At 54.6% G+C, this 16,686-nt stretch overlaps 1 protein-coding gene across 1 annotated transcript in view; it reads right to left on the reverse strand.

Moving 5' to 3' along the window:
* TREH (trehalase) overlaps nucleotides 1-12,601 on the reverse strand; it is a 13,335-nt gene extending 734 nt beyond the window's left edge. The window contains exons 1-5 of the mRNA XM_029915708.1: nucleotides 11,893-12,601; nucleotides 993-1,093; nucleotides 731-875; nucleotides 558-645; nucleotides 14-226 (exon numbers count right to left, since the gene is read on the reverse strand). Coding sequence (XP_029771568.1) covers nucleotides 14-226; nucleotides 558-645; nucleotides 731-875; nucleotides 993-1,093; nucleotides 11,893-11,975 — 630 coding nt within the window. The 5' untranslated portion in view covers nucleotides 11,976-12,601. The remainder of the gene's footprint in view (nucleotides 1-13; nucleotides 227-557; nucleotides 646-730; nucleotides 876-992; nucleotides 1,094-11,892) is intronic.
* Between the last annotated feature and the right edge of the window lie 4,085 nt (nucleotides 12,602-16,686).

Here is a 16,686-nt window from a genome sequence, read left to right on the forward strand (position 1 = left end):
CGTGGAACAGAGCCGGGCTTTGCTCCTGGGGGTGCTGGGGGGCGGGGGGCGGGCCTGGAGCAGCCAGTGGGTGCCAGCCCTGGGGGCCGGCTGGGAGGACAGATGCTGGGCAGCCTTGGGCAAACCCACTGAGGTCTCTGAGCCTCAAAGGAGAGAAAGTGTCTAACAAATAGTGCTGAGCACAGGCCACAGTCAGCAGAGGCAATACTCCTGGGCGGAGGCCTGGCTGGAGGACATGAGGGAAGGGAGAGCCCAGGTGGGCAGCTTGGAGGTGGCGGCACAGACTGGGTTTGCCGGGGGGGGGGGGGGGGGGGGGGGGGGGGGGGGGGGGGGGGGGGGGGGGGGGGGGATGGTGAGGAGGTGAGAAGTTAGAAGTGGATGTTCCCTTTTCTCCCTCCATAAATTCTTTCTAGAGAACTCTGTTCAAGGACCCCGTGGATGGGGGACAGTCATCTTACGAAATGTGTCCCACTCTGTGCTCTCACAGCAAGGTGGGCCTCAAGTGGGCAAGCCTGTCCCCCTGCCTGGTCCCCCGCCAACACCCAGGACAGGGATACCTTCTTTCCCAGTTTCTTCCAGAGCTGGTGCAGCTGCTCCCCCCACACCCGCAGCTTGGGGTCCGCGATCTTCTGCAGGAACCGGGGGCTGGAAGAACACCGGCCGAAGCCCCAGGGCTCAGGGGGGCCGCCCTCTCTCAAGGCCCCGCTCCTGTTTTCTGTCCAGGCCGTACCTGTCCTTCCAGTCGGCGGGGGTCCAGGGCTCCAGCTCCTGCCCCACGCCCCGGAAGTGCTCCTGGACGAAGGCGTGCAGCAGCGGCCGGGGAATGCTGTCGTTGTGGCTGGCAGCCAGCTCCCGGAAGTGCTGCAGAACCTGGTCTGGGGTGCAGGTGGCCAGAAGGGATCAGCTGGAGCCCAGGAGTCCCTCCCCTGCTCGCCCCGCGCCCACTATCCTTGGTGCAGAAGGTCAGAAGGTGGGGCCCCCAGGCGCCTCACCTGGAGTCGTGGACAGCGGCATGTCCACAAACTGCTTGTCGTCCTGGAAGAGCTTGGCCATCTGAACTTGGTGCAGGAGCTCCCCGTGGCAGTAAATCTGGCTGCAGAGAGTGTCGGGAGGGACGCAGGTCAGGCCACCGCCGTTAGGGGAGAAGCAAGGCTGGAGTGTGGGCACATTCCCCGGCCCAGACCAGGGCTGTGTGAGTACACCTGTGCACGTGTGTGCACACATGGTCGGGGTTTGCGGGTGGTAGTGACAAACTGGGTTGAGAGAATGAGGACCCTGTGCAGTACAGGATGTAAACAAGTACCTAAGCCCATACCGGGTGGTCACTTGGAGCAGTGCGGAATACCCAGCGGGCACCAGGAGATTCCCACTGTAATCAGTGATGTTAGAATGGGCTGGACCCATTCTCTGTACAGCAGGGCTGTGGACAGCTCTCCAGGACCAACAGAGAGCTGCTTGGTTACTGGGGGCAGCTCCAAGGCGGACAGACAGGGTCTTGTTTGGAAGGCCGATGCACTCTGACTGACTGACAGAAATCTCCAAAGAACGAAAGAACACAGCTCAGTGGGCTGAACTGCATTGTTTCCCTTGAAGTGATGGAAGAATCGAATGCAAAAAGCCCCACGGTTGGGGTTTTTATTGCCTCACGGGCAGGAAAAAAACTGGACTCATCAAAGGGATGCCCATATGGGGCATGACACTCGGGAGGTCACTCTGGAAATTCAAGGGGCGCATTAAAGTAGGCTTTTGCATCTCTGATTGTACAGGAATATGCTTAAAATACAACATCAAAAAAGAAGATACTGTGCAAATTTGGTCGGCCCAGAGTCTTCTGAGAGTGAGAATGTAGAATGGACACATCAAGTGGCTTATCACTCTTGGAGGGGGTGCTCCATACAGAATTGGAACAGCAACTGAAACTTTTGTCTAAAACAGGGAGGGGGCGCCTGTGGGGCTCAGTTGGTCAACCTCGGCTCAGGTCATGATCTTTTGGTTCAGTTCAAGCCCTGTGTCAGGCTCTGTGCTGACAGCTCAAAGCCTGAAGCTGTTTCAGATTCTCTGTCTCCCCCTCTGTCTGTCCTTCCCCTGCTCATGCTCTGCCTCTCTCTCTCAAAACTAAATAATAAAACATTAAACAATTAAAAAATAGAATGGTGAGAAATGAAAGCATTCAGGGCTGGCTTACACAGCTTCACAAGTGTGTGCTCACACTCAGCATGGAGTGGGGGTCAGAGGAGGGTCCCCACTGGATAGATTCCTCTGGTTTTCTAGGAGATGGGCAAACAGGTTGCTGGTGGGACTACAAAATTCTTTCCCACATCATCTCAACTTACCTTTTGCTGCGCAGTGGGCCAGAAGCATGAATGATCCCTGAGCAAGAAACAGTAGCTATATTTTCAAATATCTTTAAAAAATATTTGTCTTGAGAGGGGGAGAAGGACAGCAAGAGAGGGAGACAGAGAATCCCAAGCAGGCCCCAAGCTGTCAGCCCAGAGACTGACGCAGGGCTTGAACTCACCATTCATGATACCACCACCTGAGCTGAAATCAAGAGTTGGACGCTTAACCAACTGAGCACAGCTGACCATTTTTTCAAATCTTTATGTCAGAACCCCAGGGCCTGGTGGGCAGCTTGTGGCCACAGCCCCGTGGCTGACTGGGGGCCAACAGTGAATGCAGCCGTACTATCTAGTGGTGGAGCAGCCGCTCCTTTTGGGCCTATACCTCTATCCTGGACAGATGTGAGGGAACCACGGGGCACCAGCAAGTCTGGTGTTGCTGCCAGCAATCTGGAGTACAGCGGCCAAACCTAAGGCCCCTTCCAAAGGTTGAAAAGTTTAGTGAAAATCAAGGACAAATGGAAAGAAGGTAAATGACAGCCAGGGACTTAACACAGATACAAGCAAGATGCCTAAACCAGAGTTCAGAATCATGATAATATGAGTACTAGCTCCACTTCTGTGGAGACAAAAGAAGTCTAGCCAGAACAAAATAAAAAATGCTATAACTGAGCTGCAATCTCGAGTGGACGCCACAGCAGCAAGGATGGATGAAGCAGGGCAGCGAATCCATGACACAGAGGACGAACTTCCGGAGAACAATGAAGCAGAAACAAAAAAAGGAAAAGTAAGGCAAAAGAGCACAAAATAAGACTTAGAGAACTTGGTGACTCATTTAAAAGGAGTAACATCTGAATCACGGGGTCCCAGAAGATGAAGAGAGAGACAAACGGGTAAGTTTATGTGGGAAAATCATAGTGGAAAGCTTTCCTGACCTGGGGACAGACACAGACATCAAGATCCAGGAAGCACAGAAAACTCCCATTAGATCCAATAAAAACAAGACATATCATAGTCAAATTCACAAGATACTCAGGCCAGAAAAGAATCATGAATGCAGCAAAGGAAGAAGAGTCCTTACCCTACAAGGGAAGACAGATCAAGTTGGCAGAAGACCTGTCCACAGAAACTTGGCAAGATGTATTCAACCTGCTGAATCAGAAAAATATGCAGCCAAGAATTCTTTATCCAGCAAGGGTGTCATTCAAAAAAGGAGGAGAAATAAAAAGTTTCCCAGACAAACAAAACTAAAGGAATTTGTCACCACTAAACAAGTCCTGCAAGAAATTTTAAGGGGGACTCTCTGAGGGGAGAAAAGACAAAAAAAAAAAGAAAAAAAAAAAAAGACCAAAAGCAACAAAGACTAGAAAGGACCAGAGACACCACCAGAAACTCAGAAACTCCAACTCTACAGACAACATAATGGCAATAAATTCATGTTTTTCAGTACTCACTCTAAACATCAATGGACTAAATGCTTCAATCAAGGGGCACCTGGGGGGCTCAGTCGGTTGAGCATCAGACTTCAGCTCAGGTCATGATCTTGCAGTTGGTGAGCTGGAGCTCTGTGTCAGGCGCTGTGCTGACAGCTAAGAGCCTGGAGCTGCTTCAAATTCTGTGTCTCCCTCCCTCCCTCTCTCTCTGCCTCTCCGCAGTCATGTTCTGTCTCTCAAAAATAAATAAATGTTTAAAAATTTTTTTAAATAAATAAATGCTTCAATCAAAAGATATAGGGTAACACAGAATGGATAAGAAGACAAACGGAAATAGGAGACATGGCAGCCGAGGGCAGACAGGTGAGTAAATGGGTACTCGGTGAAAATGGAGATCTCGCCTGACCTCAGTGCCTGGAGAGAGCAAGGGGCTAACACGTCCTCAGCAGAGCGGTGCCCTGAGGGCCAGGCCTGCGTCTTCCGTGACCAGCCTGCCTTGGGAACTCGACAAAGTGGAATGGAAGCCTGCGGGCAGGACTGGTGTCATCGGGGGGCAGTCTGGGTTTAGGACGCGATAATGAACCAGGCCGTTGGCCAGAGGGAACTCCAGCGACGTGCTCGTGTCTTCTGACGTCACGTGTTTAGATCACACCTGCTATGAAGGATGTTATTTGGAAAGGAATTTCTCACAACAGCTCCCCACTGGGTCTTTGGTCTGTGTGGTTTACAACTCTTGGCAGACTAATGGCTGTGTAACTATAAACCTTGAAAATCAAATACTTGGAAAGTCCCCTGATGTCGATGGACAAAACACAGCAGCATGTGCAGTGTGCTATACGCACAAATGTAGATCACCCTGGTTTTTGTGAACAGAAAGTTTTTTTTTTTTTTTACATTTATTATTTTGAGAAACAGAGCATGAATAGGGGAGGGGTGGAGAGAGAAAGAGACATGGAAACTGAAGCAGATTCCAGGCTCTGAGCTGTCAGCACAGAGCCCAGTGTGGGGCTCGAACCCACAAACTGTGAGATCATGACCTGAGCCGAAGTCAGACACTTAACTGAGCGCCCCAATGCAGGCGCCCAACAAAAAGCTATTAAGAGAATAAACAGGTTTCTTGTGGGATTGAAGCAGTAGGCACCCCACGGTAAGCCCAGGCTCCCCCGGGGAACAGCCCCGCTGTGCGGGGAGGGGGACGGGGGAGGCCGTACGGCACCCTCCAGATAAGCTGCGTCTGGGCAGGACTCCCACCTCCGTAGCCCACGGTGTCTGAGCCGCACTCCGGCCTCGAGAATCTAACGGTAAGGACGCGCAAGGTGCACTAAGCAGCATCGGACCGCGAGGTGCCTGAGACTATGCAGAACTCCTTAGCGTAGCTTTTCCCACTGGGGCTACATTCTGAGGCTCTGCCTCAGTGTCCCTCCGCACTGCGCCGTCAGCTCCGGCGTGGCTGGGTTGCAACTTTGCGGGAGGTTAGTCCCACACTGTTGTACAAACTGAACCTCCTTTTCGTGAGGAGAGGCAGAGGCGGAAGACTCCTCCATCTTCACCCGGCAGGGCCTCTGCGCTGTGTTGAGGCTGACGAGGCCCGCGTAGCCATGTGGCAGCGGCCTTCCACGGCAGCCGCGGAGGCTCAGAGGCCGCGTCTCTGGGAATCGTGTAGGCCTGACAACTTAGTTCCCTGGACAGTCGATGCACGGGGACTGTCCTCGCTCCCAGGATAGATCGGAAGACGACATACCCTGCTGTGCAGTCAGCAGGGACGGGGCTGCTTGAAGGCCACCGGGGTCCCCCCGCGGGAGGCGGCCCTGCTCCAACGGCACGAGGAGCCCGTGGGCTGAGACGGCGTGGCTGCCTTCGCCTCCAGCGGACTTGGGACCAGAAATAGAGATAATAACTCATTACAATAAGTAATAAATGAGGGCTACTGGTAATGATTACTGTCCATAATCATATCTGGTACAAGGGCAAGGTTGGAGTCCACGGAGAAGGCACAGAGAATGCCTCTGTACCTTGCAGAGTTGTTCTGTGATTCGGCCGAACTGTGCTACGGCCACACCAGGGTACGCTGTGGCACCGGCATCTTTGGGTCGATTCTACCACCTTATGCAACCCAGCCACGCCGGTGCTGACGGCGCAGTGCGCTGGGACACTGAGGCAGAGGCTCAGAATGTAGCCCCAGTGGGAAAAGCTACGCTAAGTAGTTCTGCATAGTCTCAGGTACAAATAGGGGCAGATCAAGGAAGGAAACGAGTAATCAAATCAGCACAAATACACGGAAACGCATGTGAAGGCTCTATAGGCTGGTTGTTAAAATAGTGGATTCTTTGAGTCTGTCCCTACTCTGCACGGACTCCCCCAAAGGCTAGGCACACTCATACCAAAATATGGCTATACCGAGTGTGTAAGTGCTATACTAAAAGCAGATACTCGGGGGCGCCTGGGTGGGTGTATTGGTTAAGCCTCTGACTCTGGTCATGATCTTGTGGTTCACGGGTTCAAGCCCCACATTGGGCTCTGTGTTGACAGCTCAGAGCCTAGAACCTGCTTCAGATTCTATCTCCTTCTCTCTCTGCCCCTCTTCTGCTCATGCTCTGTCTCAAAAATAATAAATAAAAAAATTTTTAAATGCAGACGCTCAAATATGATTTTGTTGTTAAGAAAGCCCAGGCCAAGGGCAAGAGGGGTGGTGGGTGGACTTAGACTCGGATGCTCACCACCCTGAGTTAGTGCAGACCCTGGAGGCTTAAGAGCAGAGTCTCTAATAAAACTGCCATCACTCAGTTCATTTTCACAGACACGCAGGGGGGTCCTCAACACAGAGCTTCTGTGTCCTCTCCCCTGGAGTCAGGATTTAGCACCCTCCTGGCACTTTGGTGTGTTCACCAAATAGGAACTCCGTTGAGCCTTGGTGTCCGGAGGTTTTATTAGGTTTCCATCACATGGGCATGACTGATTCAAGCATTGGCCAAGTGATTGAACTCCATCTCCGGCCACCTTCTTCTCCCCAGAGGTGGGGCTGATATCACATGACCCAAACTTCTAACCCTCTAACCACACGGTCAGCCTTTAGGGCACGGCGTGCGCCCATCCGGAGACCTCTCATTAGAATGGCCACCGGAGGGCTCACCATGAGTCACCTCGGTAATGCACTGTCAGAGCTGCCCCAATGCCCATAGCTCTCCTATGACCTGGGAAATCCCATGAGCTCAGAGGTTACATTTCAGAAAAATGGGTCAAAGGACTCACACACCCTCTGATCTTTGGCAAAGCATCTGGTTTAGCAGAACACTCCTACTGTTTGAGCATCTACATTTGGTGTAGCATTCATGTAACAGATAAAGCAAGCATACCAGCACGGATATACCTAACATTTAGAGTTAGGGGAGGGTGAGGAGGCTGTCAACTCAGTTTCCCAACACACTTGGCCAACAGGATTAATATTATAATCTAACCAACATTCGTGTTCCCACCACATCGCACCATCGTAGATACAAGCTGAAGAGTCTGAAGACGCTGGCATGTTACTAGCGTCTCCTAGAGTCATGAATAATTAGTCTGCTCCATCATCACATCTTGTGGCCAAACGTTTCCTGGCCAGGCCAGGTTTGCAGGCTTCCGTTTGATCTTGTCAGGTTCCAAAGCAGAAGTGATTTCAGCAATACGTGCATTCACCTTTTTTATAAAACAATTTTTTATAGTTTTTTAAAAATGTTTATCTATTTTTGAGCGAGAGAGAGAGAGAGAGAGAGGCCGAATGTGAGTGGGGGGAGGGACAGAGAATCTGAAGCAGGCTTTAGGCTCTGAGCTGTCAGCCTGACATGGGGCTTGAACCCATGAGCTGTGAGATCATGCTGAACCTAAGTTGGATGCCCAACCGACTGAGCCACCCAGGCGCCCATGTTCACCCCTCTGAACTCAGAACAGCATCACTTCTTGCTCTGAGCGTCTTTTCAAGTGTTAATGTAGGGGCACCTGGGTGACTCCGTCGGCTCAGCACCCGACTGGATTTTGGCTTTGGCTCAGGTCATGATCTCGCGGTGGGCGAGTTCCAGCCCTGCATCTCAGGCTCTGTGCTGGCAGCGTGGAGCCCGCTTGGGAGTCTGTCTTTCCCTCTCTCTGCCCCTCCCCTGGCTCGCACATGCGTTTTCTCTCTCTCAAAATAAACAAACTTAAAAAAAATAAAGGGTTAATACAACAGTGGATTTCCTTCAACGCACTATCATTAATCCACTCACTCCTTTACCCGCAGCTACTGTCTCTCCTTCGGTCCACTTATATCCAAACTTCTCGACCTTTGGCCTCAGGCTGGTCCGGGCTGTCAGGGCAGCCAGCGCCTCCCCTCGGCCCCTCCCCCACAGGTGGCGCAGGCTGCACTCGGGCCGGGCCATTCCTGCCCTGGGTTTGAACACAGCCACAGAGACGACCCCCACTTAGCCAGGTGGGGAGGAGGCGCGACACCCCCCAACCAGGCCCTTAGAAAGTCGGACGTAGCGGCTTAAGGGAACAGATACATTTTCTTGCTTAGGAGTCACCCCTGCTTCTGACACGCGGAGCCGCTGCCAGGCCCTGGGGCCTCTGCATCGGGAAGGGGCAAGAAGGTTGAAGAATGTGCGGGGGGAGAGAAAGCAGCGTAGTCCTACCCCCGCCTCGCCCCCTGGAAGGCTCACAGGGCCATGCCGGCTTCCACTGCACCCCTCGCCCCGGAGTCAGGAGTCAGTCTGTCCGGCAGCCCCACCCGCGGGGCCCCTGCCGGCGGAGCAGGGGGGGGGGTGGCGAGCACACACTTGCGAAGCTGCGCCAGCCCTGCCTGCCGCTGTCTCCCTGGTCCCGACAACCCGCGTGGGGACCGTCTGTCCCAGCTCTCTGTCGGCCCGTCACCTGGGGGATGGAGGTGTGCTCTCTGGCTGGAAAACCGGAACTCGGCGGTCCACGCTGGCGCGGCCCCGCCCGTTGGGGCCCTGCTGCGGCATTTGGGGCGCCTTCGACCCTCGTGTTCCAGCTGTGGCTTTGCCAACACGCTTCGGTTTTACCATGCTCCTCCGGGCGAGTGCTCCCGGCCAGGTGTGGAAGCCGCTGCTGGGCAACATTTGGCGAAGGAGAAACAACCCCTCGACGGCAAGTCTGTCTAAACATTGCACTTTCCGTCTGAACCCTCACCTTGACCGCCAAGGCTTGTGCTTCCCCGTCCTCTGAATCCAACTCACCAGCACTCCTGCTCCCGCAGGGCCTGGGGCCCCGCGTCACAGGATCCAGGACCTGCTGTGCTCTGACCTTTTTGTCCACTCCTCTGCAGGGGACCCTGGTCCTGTCACCAGTACTCATCTTGATTAACTGGCGGGGCTCCTGCCTCTGCAGACTGGAGGGCAGTGTTCTCATTACCCGCTTTGCCCTGCGGTTTTCCAGATTCTTCCAGAGTGGGGTGAGTGGAGATGTGTTTAGGTTCCTCACATCTTGGAGGACCCACAGCAGGTCCAACTGGTCCCTCAATTTCTAAGAAGTGCTGCATTAACATCTTTTTTGGGCCCTAGCCACAGCTGCTTTATTCGCCCCATTTTTTTAAGTTTGTTTATTTTGAAAGAGAGAGAGAAGTGGAGGAGGGGCAGAGGGAGAGACAGACTCCCAAGCAGGCTCCACTGTCAGCACAGAGCCCCATGTGGGACTCGATCCCATGAACCATGTGATCAAGACCTGAGCCGAAAGCAAGAGTTGGACACAACTGACGAGCCACACAGGTGCCCCACGCCCCATTTCTCCCTGCAGGGAGGGGTCGTTGCCTCTCTCCCTCGCCCTCTCTGTCCTGCTCTCTCAGGACTCAGTCTAGCTTTCTTGATTGTCGTTTTAGAATCATTTCCCCCGCCCCGCCCCATGGGAATGGCTCCGAGGCTCAGGCCACACCTCAGGCAGGCAGAATCAGGATCTTCCCCAACAGTCCTCAGGCAGGGCCCGAGCCGAGGGGCTGTGGTTTGGACCAGAAGCAAAGCCTGGCCGTTTCTCACTCCGCGTTTGCCATTAGGATATTCATAATGAAGGGATTGCATTTTCTTATTATTCTGTGTTTTCTTAAGCAACCAGTGAGCCAACACCCTGGGTGCTGACCTGTCATCTCTAAATCCCATTGACAACTTTCACCTCCGGGAACGGATCCCAATGCAGCTGCTGTCCCAACCACGGGAGACCCGGCGGCCACCCAGGAGCTGAAGGGTCCTCATCCCCCGTGCTTACGTCCTGCTTTTCCCGAGCCTCATGTTCCAGGGAGCCAAGGTCACGTTTTCTCACATTAACTGCTGGACTGCAATCTAATCTTGGTACTAACCAACCAGCTCAGGCCACGGGCACCATGCCCAACAGGACGGCAGCTGGGGTTCCAAGTTCAGGGGTTCCCAGGGTCCCCCTACTTCCAACCAACTGGCTACAAATTTGGAGGTTCCCACAAACCCATCAGGGTCAATGATGTGCTAGAAGGACTCACAGAACCCAGGAAAGCACCACCCTTACGATTACAGTTTCATTCTAAGCATACAAATCAGGACTGCTCAGATGGAGACACACAAAGGAAGAGGCCTGGGATCATCCTGAACGCAGACCTTCCCTGTCTTCTCCCCGGAGAATCCAGACAGATCACCCTCCTGGCGCATCAGGTGTCCACCACGCAGGACACTCCCCCGTTTTACTGGGGTCTCACTCACACCGTTGGTCAAAGCACTGGTCATGTGGCTGAACTCAATCTTCAGCCCCCTCCGCCCTCAGAGGTCAGGAGTTCAGGTTGATACCCTGTGACCCAAAGCCCCAGGCCTCCAATCACGCGGTCAGTCTTTCTGGCATGGCCACCGAGGGGGCGGCGAGTCATCCCGAGACGCGAACTGTCGGCACCCGCCCTGAGCACCAACGACCATGAACATGAACGTTCGCGGAGCTGAGGGCTTGTACCCCAGGAACCCAGGACGAAGACCAGACAGTCTTCGTCACCGAAGACTCCCGGGTGGCTCCTGGGAGGCCGCACTTCTCGCAGGAGGTCATCGTGCTGCCGAAGAAGTGAACGCTCTTCACACACGTCCAGCAGCGAGGGCGCCGGGGCCTCCCCCAGGTGCCCCTGCCTTTCCCGATGTTAATCGCGCCCTTGCAGGGACCTAAACCGCGGCCTCAGCGACCCGCCTGTCTTCTCTCCGTTCTTTTGGCACAAGCAGCCAAGCGCATGACGGAACTCTTGATCGCCCAGCTCTCCGAAATCCCTTTCACAACTGCCCAGAACCAAAGTCTATGAATCACCCCAGGCCACCCCCGTCCCTTTAGATTCCACAACCGTCAGCAAGTCCCATCGGCTCCACCTTCAGTTCATCCCAGGCCGGAGCCCGCTCACCTTTCTGCTCCTACCAGCGGTGCCCAAGCCCCGGCCTCCTCTGCTCCCACCCCCGCCCCTGCTTCCACCTCATCCTGGAACAATGGACTCAGAGCCTTCGCACTGGCCTTTCCGCGCCCGGACGGTCTTCCAGATCTGCACAGAGACCGTTCCTCCTACGACCCTGCTCAGCGTCTCAGCGTCTCCTCCCCACAGACGCCGGCCCTCTGCATCTGTCTGCATCAGCCTCCTCTGGCCCCGGCGCCCCCCCCCCCCCCGGGCTCATTTTGCTTTTAGTTGTGCTTCCATCAGCACTTTCCCTGCTGGTGACATCAGGTCCAGGAAGACGGGGCTGGATCCTGGGTCCCGGCTGCAGCCTGAGACTCGGAGTGAGCTCGGAGAGCCACTGAGATCAAAAAGGGACGGTGCCCTGTGAGTCTAGGAGGCGGGACAGGGCCACTTACTCTTATTGGGGAAATGGAGCTATGGCTCTGGAAAGAGCTCTGACCTGCTCTCGGTCACAGAACTTAGGAGCGCCTTTCAGATCCTCACAGAGCCGCTCCCCTCCAGGCTGGGGAGTCGTGCAGAGTTTCCCAGAACAACCCTGAGAAGAGCATGGTTTGGGGAGGTGCCCCGAGGGAGGGAGGACCCTGGCCAGCAGGTGCCTGGGTCGGGAGGCAGCCCGCTCTTCCCAGGCCTGCTGCACAAGGAAAGCTAACGGCCTTCTTCTCCCCCACCCACACCTCACCCCCAAGGACCCGAGATCCTTCCCCACTCCTACCTGTCACAGGGCGGGGGCAGGGTGCCCTGGCACCCCAGCCCCAGCAGAAGCAGCTGGCACAGCACGAAGGCCCTCCCCGGCATGGTGGCTGTGGCTGCGGCCACGGAGCGAGCCCAGGTGCCTCTGCGTGCTGGGGCGCAGCCTGGTGCACCTGCCTACCCGGCTGCCAAAGTCCACGGCCTCGCGCCGGCCCCGCCCCCACGCTGCACTTCTCCTCCTTCGTCTCAGCGGCCGCCACCTGCTCAGGCCCTTCCCTCGTGGGGTGGGCGACGGGGGTACCCAGTGTCTGGGGCACAATGTGGCCGCACACCTGTGACCCAGACGCCAGTTGCTCTGGTGGCCCCAAGATCACGGGGGGCAGAGGGTCACCTTTCCCTTTAACGTTCCAAACAGCGTGGCCGAGGCTCCGTCCCAGGCGTGGATGGATGGCTAGGCCGAGGGGACATAGGGGTGGGGGCCGACGAGCTTAGTGACCGCGTGGCCTTCCCTGCAGGGCTCAGGCTCAGCGTCCAGGTGTCAGTTGTGGTGCCTGAGCAATGTCCCTCGTGCGACAGGACGGCCCTCCCCGCCGCCCCGCAGCGCGCCCCCTCCATCCTGCCGCCCGGTGCTACAGACTTCCTTCCTGATGGTTCTCTTCTGATTAAAATAGATCTCATATAAGATCTGCCATTTCAAAGTGAATAATTCAATTTATATTACATTCACAATATTTTGCAACTACTGCCATTATTTATTTTTAAAACATTTTTTAAAATTATCCCAAAGAGGGCCACCTGGGTGGCTCAGGTCATGATCTTGCGGTTCGTGGGTTCGAGCCCTGCACCGGGCTCTGTGCTGACAGCTAGCTCAGAGCTTGGCGCCTACGTCCGACTCTGTGTCTCCCTCTCTCTCTGTCCCGCCCCTGCTCGCACTGTCTCTCTCTGTCTCTCAAAAATTAAATGCAAACCATTAATAAAAAATATTGGGCTGTAATTTTTTCTTGTGACATCTTTATATGGTCTAAGCATCAGGCTTTGCTGGTCTCTAGGAGGAATTAAGAAGTGTTTCCTTCTCTTCTATTTTGGAAGAGTTTGAGAAGGACTGGTGTTAATTCTTCTTCAGATGTGTGGTAGAGTCAGCCAATGAAGACCTTGGCTTTGGAGTGTATTAGGATTCTCCAGAGAAACAAACAATAGAGAGAGAGAGAGAGAGAGAGAGAGAGAGAGAGAGAGAGAGAGAGAGAGAGAGAGTGTGTGTGTGTGTGTGTGTCTATGTAGAAAGAGGGAGAGAGGTTTATCTTTAAAAACTTGTTCATATTAAAATACAATAAAAAACTGCTCACGTGACTATGGCGGCTGGCAAGTCCAAAGGCTGCAGGCTAGATCCTCAGACCGGGGCCCGGATAAGTCCACAGCAGTCGGGCAGCAGAATGCCTTTTGCGGAGGTCAGTGGTCTTCTATCAAGACCTTTAACTGAACGGGTGAGGCCACAACAGTGAGGCTATGAAATGAATAAAGGAAAATCTCATTTCAAAATCTAGTCGGGGAACCTGGGGGGCTCAGTTGGTTAAGTATCTGACTTTGGCTCAGGTCATGATCCCGCGGTTTGGGAGTCTGAGCCCTACAGGGGCCTGCTTAGGATTCTGTCTCCCACTCTCCCCGCCCCCCCTGCAGTAAATAAAAATAAATTAAAAAACCCCACAAGGTCACACAGTGGAGGGGCTGCTGGCAGCTCAGCGGAGAGAAGCCGGTGGGAGGTGCATGGCCGGGCCCGGCCAGAGTGGAGGCGAAGTGAAGGCCCCCAGATCCGGGCGCCAGGCGCATCCTCTGAGGTTTGGCCTGATGTCAGCTGCACGGGGATCTTCAAGATGAAGCCCGCCGAATGTGCTGGCTGAGCAGGGTTCTGCACTGCACACGGATGACCCCCATCCTGCGAAGCCTTCCGCACACAGCCCCCGACTTCGGAGCTAGTCAGCCTGGCCGTGGCTCTGGGCGGCCGGGGGCACCTGACGCCGGCTGCCAGGGCTGGCCTGTGAGGAGCTGTGAGCTGAAGAGCCACCTCTAAAGCAAGCCCGACGGCCCACTTATGGCATCACCTGCTAGAATCTCGTCTGGTCCGTCATCCCTGATCGGCTCAGCCTTCTCCAGCACCGGATCCTAGTGAATGTGCGTCGTCTAATTTGGATTCGTCATCTCCTGCTTTGCAAAGATTGCTTTCATGTCAAAGAGCACACCAGAGGGACATGTAAGTGAGACCACAGAAGCTGTGCACACTAGAATATTAGAAAAGTATTTTTTTCCTTAGAAGACTATGTTTCTTAATTATTCAAAATACTTGAATTAAAATTTAAAGGCAAAAGCAGTATAAAAAGCAATACTGAAAAGTTATGATTACAATTAAAATATGACGAAAGGTACCACTAACATTAATTTTGCTTATGTGTGATTTTTTTATGATAAAACTTAATAAATCCAGACTAACTTTAAAAAAACCCCCATAAAACATAGGCGAGAAGTCCTGAAGAGGCAGCCTCACAGAGCAGCTCCTCAAAGCTTACTTCACTTACCCCAGCAGGTGGAAAGGCTTTCTCCTCCGCCAGCAACAACTCAGCCGATGAGAAGTCACCTCGACCCTGACTTCTCGCTCTGCTCCAGTGGACATTCCCTCCAAGAGCCCCTCCCAACTTCCTTCTTTCCTCCACAAGAACTTTGTTGTCTGAACTACAACTTCCTTTGTTGTCTGAACTTACCCATGGCTTGCCATGGTTTACAATTCCTGTTCCAAAAGTCTCCTGATTTAAAGGTTAATCTCATCTAAAAGTACCTCCATAGAGGGGCGCCCGGGGGACTCAGTCAATTAAGGGTCCGTCTTTGGCTCAGGACACGATCTCGTGGTTTGTGGGTTTGAGCCCCGTGTAGGGCTCTGTGCTGACCGCTCGGAGCCATAAGTGTACTCCGGATTCTGTGTCTCCCTCCCTCTGTGCCTCCTCAGCTCATGCTCTCTTTCTCTCTTTCTCTTAATAAACAATTTAAAAAAATTTTTTTTTCTGAGACTTGTTTCGTGGCCTCACATTATGATCTATCCTGGAGAGTGTTCGTGTGCATTTGAGAAGACTATGTTTTCTACTGTTGTTGGGTACAGAGTTCTATTTATCTCAGGTCTAGCTGTTTTGCAGTTTTGGTCTTCTATTTTCTTACTGCTTTCTGACCAGATGTTCTACCCAGTAAGGCGGCATGAAACACCTGGAATCGGTTCTCCCTTCAGTCTGTCACCTGTCACACATTCGCTCACCCTGGGACCACAGTGGTCTGAGCTGGCCCCTCCTCCTCTCTTTCCCTGAGCACAAAGAGCTGGTAAAATAAGTGCCCGTGTGCCAAGGGCATGTCCCCAGGGGCATAAAATGATCCAGGTGAACACATTCAAATCCGGACTTCTGTAAAAGGACAGTTCAGGGAGGCAGTGTTTGATGCTCGCTCCGAGCCACCTCCGGGCCCTCCGTCACAGCGCTGGGGACCCAGTGCGGCTGGGACAGAGTCCGTATTCGTAAGCATCTAAACAGAACAAGCATCTAGAGTACGTGTTTGGGAAGCCAGGTGGGGCGGGGTACGGGAGGGGGTATGAAGGTAGGAGACCTACGTGTCCCCACAGATCAGGATTCCCTCCTTATTGAGGCTCCAGGAGGGGGAAGGGCCCAACCCAGGACTTCCAGGCCCCTCCCTGGGCCCGACTCCGCCGCGGCCAGAGCAATTACAACTGCGCAGAGCAAAACTCCACGCATCACCCCAGGGACCCCGTCCGTTTAGATTCCACGACCTCAGCAAGTCCCATCGGCTCCACCTTCAGTTCATCCCAGGCCGGAGCCCGCTCACCTTTCTGCTCCTACCAGCGGTGCCCAAGCCCCGGCCTCCTCTGCTCCCACCCCCGCCCCCGCTTCCACCTCATCCTGGAACAATGGACTCAGAGCCTTCGCACTGGCCTTTCTGCGCCCGGACGGTCTTCCAGATCTGCACAGAGACGGTTCCTCCTATGACCCTGCTCAGCGTCTCCTCCCCACAGACCCCGGCCCTCTGCATCTGTCTGCAACAGCCTCCTCTGGCCCCGGCGCCCCCCTCATTCATTTTACTTTTAGTTGTGCTTCCATCAGCACTTTCCCTGCTGGTTACATCAGGTCCAAGAAGACAGGGACCTCCTTTCTCTGGTTTGTTGCCACAGCCAGTCGGTCACTTGAGCGGCCCAGGAGCATCAGGACCACGCCGTTGGTCCAGCCAGAGCCCTCCTGCAGAGAGGCAAGGCTAGGGGGGCAGGATCTCATGGCAGGGCTCCATGTCTTCTTAGGGGGTGTGAGAGCTCCACCTGAGGGCTCCAGAACTGCCCCCGCCAGGGGTACAAAGGAGCTCCGGGCCCCTCCTCCCTCTGGACCCACATCCACAGGAAGAAACAGGCCCCGCCAGTTGTGGGGACAGCAGAGCCCTGCGGGTCCTGGGGGCTGGGGCTCACTCACCTGAACGTCATACTCCCCTCCACCACCCGTCTGACCGCCGTTGCTGACATCATACTGGGAACAAAGGGCAGGCTCCAAGGTCAGGCCCTGCCCCCCCTTGCCCCCTGCACCCCCTACCTCAGCCCTAAGGGGAGGCCAGAGATGGGAGACCCTTTGGGAGAAGCTGCTCGGGCCTGCAGTGCCCAAGAATGGCCACTGGGTGTCACCACGGTCCCCGGGCTTTGCAAAGCCTGGCAGTGCCCAGCTCCCCGCGGGGCGGGCCAGGAGCAGCTCACCTTCTCATACATGGCTGACTTTCGGGAGTAGACCTCAAA

This window comes from Suricata suricatta, chromosome 11, assembly GCF_006229205.1.
Source record: "Suricata suricatta isolate VVHF042 chromosome 11, meerkat_22Aug2017_6uvM2_HiC, whole genome shotgun sequence".
NCBI classification, from domain to species: domain Eukaryota; kingdom Metazoa; phylum Chordata; class Mammalia; order Carnivora; family Herpestidae; genus Suricata; species Suricata suricatta.